The sequence below is a fragment of the Rhineura floridana genome, chromosome 1, assembly GCF_030035675.1.
Source record: "Rhineura floridana isolate rRhiFlo1 chromosome 1, rRhiFlo1.hap2, whole genome shotgun sequence".
NCBI classification, from domain to species: Eukaryota; Metazoa; Chordata; class Lepidosauria; order Squamata; family Rhineuridae; genus Rhineura; species Rhineura floridana.
The window spans coordinates 94,276,197-94,282,196 of NC_084480.1; the positions used below are offsets into that span (position 1 = coordinate 94,276,197).

At 43.5% G+C, this 6,000-nt stretch overlaps 1 protein-coding gene across 13 annotated transcripts in view; it reads right to left on the reverse strand.

Moving 5' to 3' along the window:
* ERCC6L2 (ERCC excision repair 6 like 2) overlaps positions 1 to 5,742 on the reverse strand; it is an 82,034-nt gene extending 76,292 nt beyond the window's left edge. For 5 of the 13 annotated variants that reach the window (XM_061626417.1, XM_061626380.1, XM_061626426.1 and 2 more), the window contains exons 1-2: positions 5,169 to 5,738; positions 2,971 to 3,030 (exon numbers count right to left, since the gene is read on the reverse strand). In XM_061626417.1, the coding sequence (XP_061482401.1) occupies positions 2,971 to 2,989 (19 nt within the window). In that variant the 5' untranslated portion in view covers positions 2,990 to 3,030; positions 5,169 to 5,738. Of the gene's footprint in view, positions 1 to 2,970; positions 3,031 to 3,187; positions 3,210 to 3,330; positions 3,361 to 5,168 lie in introns of those variants that run through there. The other 8 variants (XM_061626385.1, XM_061626391.1, XM_061626399.1 and 5 more) reach the window with 8 other exon arrangements.
* Between the last annotated feature and the right edge of the window lie 258 nt (positions 5,743 to 6,000).

Below are 6,000 nucleotides of genomic sequence, written 5' to 3' on the forward strand. Positions count from 1 at the left end.
AACAAGCTTTGATTAGTTTCAGTACCATATTCTAAAGCACATAGACAACACTGAAGCTAACTTGGTCAATTTCTTCTAGGGTCGCTTTGGAAAGCTATGAACAGATGCAAAACAACGTATTCAAACTTGAAAAACTTTCAAGTATATAGAGAAAAATAAAAGTAGTAAGACAACAAAATAACAGCCTTTCATAGTAATAAATGCTTGTTAAAAGGGGTAATGTTTCTCAGAATACTTAAAGCAGAGAAAGCTAACACCCTTCCTAAGAGACAAATCAGCAAAGCAAGAAGTGGGCTAGGTCTTCTCCCTGTAGATGTGCAAAGCTAAGAAGTTATGCAAGCACTTTATCACATGCCCAGATTCCAACTGACTGTATCATGGCAAAACTTTGAAAAAGGAGATTGAGGAATCACATGGTAAAACATATCTATGAAATGAAAAGATCTGGATACAAGGATCCACAATTCCCCTTACCCCTAGAGGGTGCTCAGATAGCCTGAGGCTTGTTGTGCTCACTAGAGGCTTACTCACAACCTTGAAGTTGCAAGGCAGAAGGTGATCCTTGCTCCTTCCCAAGCCATGTTTCAGAGGAAACCTGGTATTTGCTTTGGTTCTGTCCTAGCTAAGAGCAAGGGCTTGTCCCTGACTTCGTGCACCACTCAGATGCACAGAATCAGGTTAAGAACAAGAGTCCGACTATTGGGAGAGTGGCATTGGCATGATTCTGGCAACTACAAATTTTTGGAAGGCCACTAAACTAGCTAAAATGTGTGGACCCTGTTTGGTAACAAGATAAAAGAATCTCACAGCCATTAAAAATGTACTGAAACCGGATCAAATTGTATTCACTTAGCCTGCTTCTCTAAAACAGATACAAACATTTGCTTTAGCATTAAATCAGGCATTACATCTTCCACCAAAGGTTTAATTGGCATTATGGAGGGCCATATACCCCAAAGTAGACTTAGTAAACTTAGTAAACTTAGTAAGGAGGCAGTAGTAAGACCTCTCTTAAAGAAACCTTCCTTAGACCCAGATGACCTGAACAACTATAGACCGGTGGCGAATGTCCCCTTTTTGGGCAAGGTTCTGGAGCGGGTGGTTGCCGGTCAGCTCCAGGTGCTCTTGGATGAGACCGATTATCTGGATCCGTTTCAATCCGGTTTTAGGCCTGGTTTTGGCACTGAAACAGCCTTGGTCGCCCTGTATGATGACCTTTGTCGGGAGAGAGACAGAGGGAGTGTGACTCTGTTGATTCTCCTTGATCTCTCAGCGGCGTTTGATACCATCAACCATGGTATCCTTCTGGGGAGGCTCGCGGAGTTGGAGGCACTGCTTGGCAGTGGTTCCGCTTCTACTTGGCAGATCGTCACCAGAAGGTAGTACTTGGGGAACATTGCTCGACTCCTTGGACTCTCCATTGTGGAGTCCCTCAGGGGTCGGTTTTGTCCCCCATGCTTTTTAACATCTACATGCAGCCTCTGGGTGCCGTCATCAGGAGTTTTGGAGTGCGTTGCCACCAGTACGCTGATGACACGCAGCTCTATTTCTCCTTTTCATCTTCTACAGGTGAGTCTGTGGATGTGCTGAATCACTGCCTGACCGCGATAATGGACTGGATGAGAGCTAATAAACTGAGACTCAATCCAGACAAGACTGAGACACTGTTGGTGAATGCCTTCCCTGCCCAGATGGTGGATGCTTACCCTGTTCTAGATGGGGTTACACTCCCCTTGAAGGAACAGGTTCGTAGTCTTGGGGTTCTTTTCGATCCTTCCTTGTCTCTGGAGGCGCAAGTGGCCATGGTGGCAAGGAATGCATTCTACCACCTTCGGTTGGTAGCCCAGCTATGCCCCCATCTGGACAGGGATGACCTCGCCTCAGTTGTTCATGCTCTGGTAACTTCTAGGTTGGATTACTGTAATGCGCTCTACGTAGGGCTGCCCTTGAAGACAGTTCGGAAGCTTCAGCTAGTGCAAAACGCAGCAGCCAGACTGCTGACGAGGACCAGCCGGTCAGCGCATATAACACCTGTTCTGGCCCGTTTGCACTGGCTACCTATTTGCTTCCGAGCCAGATTCAAGGTGCTGGTTTTGACCTATAAAGCCTTACACGGCGTGGGACCGCAGTATCTTGTGGAACGCCTCTCCCGCTATGAACCGACCCGGTCACTTCGCTCAGCGTCTAAGGCCCTCCTCCGGGTACCATCCCATCGGGAAGCCCGGAGGACAGTTACTCGATCTAGGGCCTTTTCTGTAGTGGCCCCCGAATTGTGGAATAGCCTCCCCGAAGAAATACGCCTGGCGCCGACGCTTCTATCTTTTCGGCGCCAGGTTAAGACCTGGCTATGCTCCCAGGCATTTTAATGCGTTTAATGTTACAATTTTAAATCTCTTTGTTTCAGTTTATTTATTGTGATATTTTGTATTTCTGTACTTTTAATCTTTTGTACACCGCCCAGAGAGCTATTCGCTATGGGCGGTTTAAAAATGAAATAAATAAATAAATAAACTTACTTTAAGAGTCATTAAAATAAGCTACTAGTCTAGTACTATGCATGTCTACTGAAGTAAGTCCTACTAAATTCAGTGGGTCTTACTCCCAAGTAAATTGGCACAGGTTTGCAGCCTAAGGGAATCCTTAATGAAGATAAGGCTGCAATCCTAAACATAGTTACCTGGAAGCAAATCTCACTGAACTCAATGGGGCTTACTTGTGAGTAGATATGTATATGCTGCACTGTTACTCCCACTGAATTCAATGGGACTTACTCTGACGTAAGTTTAGGATCAGGCTACATTGCTGTAATACTACACAGATTTATATGGGGGGGGAACTCAGATGAATTTGGTGAGGCTTACTTCTGAGCAAACACACATAGGATTGCAATGTAAACTGTTTTAAACTAGTCTTACAAAAATAATGACAGATCCCAGCATTATCCTCTCCAAGGTAATAAATAAAACCCACCTGCCAAATTGTCACACATTCTTAGTAACAGATGAGCATGGATCCCTTATGCCTATAAAACTGAAAAAAGGCAAAACAAACAAGAAATATTAACAAGATGGCAAATAATTATCATCAGCTCACATTTCAAACAGATCATTAAACTCAAATTCCAAACAATGACATCCAAAACAAATGCTATCAAAACCAATTGTCCCAAATAATGGCATCACCACACCTCTAGTCACATTAACTACCCGCTGCTGTTTTAGGCAATAGAATTCATTAATCTCCACAATGTATTCGGTATGTCTGCTCTTTATAAAGTTATGTCCTGAGCAGGTTCAGGAAGAGCCTGGCATCACATTAAGCTGACTGTACCTTTACTTTAGGACAGAGAGGGGGGAATTTTGGTCCTCCGGATGTTGTTCAATTCAACTCCTATCAGCATAGCTAACAGTCAAGATGATGAGAGTTGTAGCCAAACATCCTTTGGGGTGCTTCAGGTTAGGCAAGCCTGCTTTAGTGGATTCTCAGGTGGAGGCATCATATTAAGTTAGAAACCAGCCCCTCCTGTCCTACATCCTTCCCCCTTGGAAGGGAATAACAGGTGTCCCAAATGACCTGGTGCTCAGTGGAGTACATGTGAACTGAAATTGGATAAAATCTAACTTTCAGTTGCCACTGAAGCATTACAAGCCTCTTCTATAAGATAATGTGGTGGAAGAAGCGGCTGGACTGGCTACTCGCTCACAAGTAACCCAACCACTAATAAGCCCAGATTTTTGAATGAAAAAGTTAATAGGTTTCTTATTGGTTGCAGCTCGGGTGCTAGCTGCACAATTTTGGAAAGATTTGAAAGGTATTTCCATCCCTCAATGGCATAACAAAGGATGGTAATTAGCATTAATAGTAAAACCGATGTAGAAATTGAAAAAGACAAAAGGACAAAAATGTAAAAATACATTTATTGTGGAATGGTGGAGCTTTGTCACATACACTAATGAAGCAGATAATAAAAATAAGGTTCCCAAAGCCTTTCAAAATCTCTGGGATTTGTAAATGAGACCAAATATATTATTTGTGGTATGTAGATGAGCAGAGAAGGTTGTTTTCTATACAATGTGTCCTCCTCAGTTTTGGGTTATGTACATTTTGTTGTCAATAATAAATAAATAAAGCCCAGATGAGCTGATGAGAGGCTGTAATCTTACTAGACTCCTGTCAATGACTTATAAGCTTCAGAAGGAGTAATGGATGGGGGCAGGAGAAGTCTGACGAAGGCAGAAGTTGCTTCCTGAGGGTAGAGTTGATACGGAATAATAGGTTAGGCTAGACTAGTGACTTTCCCCCATGATCATCAGGCCTTCTCTGGGCTTATGGGAAAACAAAGAAGGAAGGACAGTTGGTGTTCCTGAAGGAAGCAAGAGGCAACTCCCCAAAACTGAGGAGTTCAGGAGTCTGAAAACTGTGACAGATACATTGTTTTCTCCATTTAGATGCAAGCAAACCATGAAGACAGTTGTGTTATGGAATATAGGGAATATCCATTTTCAATTCAAATGACAGATGAGCATATTTCTAGGATCTTCTAAAGACTCAAGAGCAGTCCATTGGACTAAAGAAAAGGTCTAACTAGGTCAACATCCCTGTTTTTGAGAGCAGCTAACCAGAAGAAAAGACTTCTGTCATTGTTCTCCAGCAGCTGGCATTCAATTGCCTCTTATACCAGACATAATATACAGCCATGATGACTAGTAGCCACTCATAATCTTATTCTCCGTGAATTTCTAATTCTCTTTAAAAATCAACTAAGCTATCAGTGTGATCCTCTGCATGTTTACTTGGAAGAAAGTCCCACTGCGAACAAAGGGGCTTAGGCCCAGGTAAGCATGCCAAGAGTTGCAGCCTAAGAATCTCTTGTACAAGTCAACTATCAGCAAGGAGCACGGGGCATGAAATAGAGCAGAAAATGAAGACTATTTTGTTTGTTTTTTGGCATTTATGGACTGCTCACTAACCACATCCTCTGGGCAGTAAATGTGAAATAAAATATGAAACAAAGATAGGGAACCTGCGGCCCTGCAGATATTGTTGGAGTACAACTTCCATCATCCTTGAGGCGGCTACGCTGGCTGGAGCTGATGGGACGTTGGTGTCCAACATCATCTACAGGTTCCCCAGCCCGAATATAAAACTGTATCAGTATAAGTACCTACCTAAAAATCATCTAACACAACATTAAGATCCAGCTTTTAAAAAATTGGTCCAAGGATGCAAGTGCACTGAGGCTACACCGTACTTCCAGGCTGGGGGAAGGGCCAGGAGAGATAAAGGAAAAGTAGCTGCCAATTGCAATGGGAGGGAATCCCTGAACTCGGGCGCACGCACTTTCACAAACACGCTCACCAACCACCGCAGGATTTCTCTGTTCCGGGATTTCAAAGGCAAGGGGCTCCTCCATCTCGACGTAGCCAAGAAACTCTCGCGATAATTGCAGTCCCCTTGGGGTCCAGGCTTCAAAAAACCCTGCAGTGGGAGAATTGTTTTGCTTTCAAGATGAAATCATCATAGATTCGTAATAATTAAGAATCGCCTTCAGACTCCGGATTTATTTTGGGCACCATTTTTTCATCCCCGCTCACGGGACGGAACTGAAATCTACCTATAGAGGTCAAAGGAGAATCCCAACGATTTAGTGTAGATTGTGCCTGGAAGGCATCAGGGTGTTCCACGCACACCTTCGTATTCAAGAAAAGAGACCAGCAGAGAATAGCTCGTGCTCTTACTAACTCCGATTATGACTCTACACTTTTCCTATCTCTATAGAATTTACACGGCTTTAATGCAAATAACGCCACTATTCTCGCGATAACAAAGCTCGTGCTTTTCTTAGTTGCTACCCCTTTCCTTCGCCGCCAGATTACATGAGGCGTTTGGACATGTGTAGTCGTTTGCGTGTTGTCGCTGCTTGCTTGTTTTTTAGTGCGGTGGCTGGGGTTCGGAGACAAAAAGAATAAAGGAATTAAACTCAAATGAAATAAAGCCAGG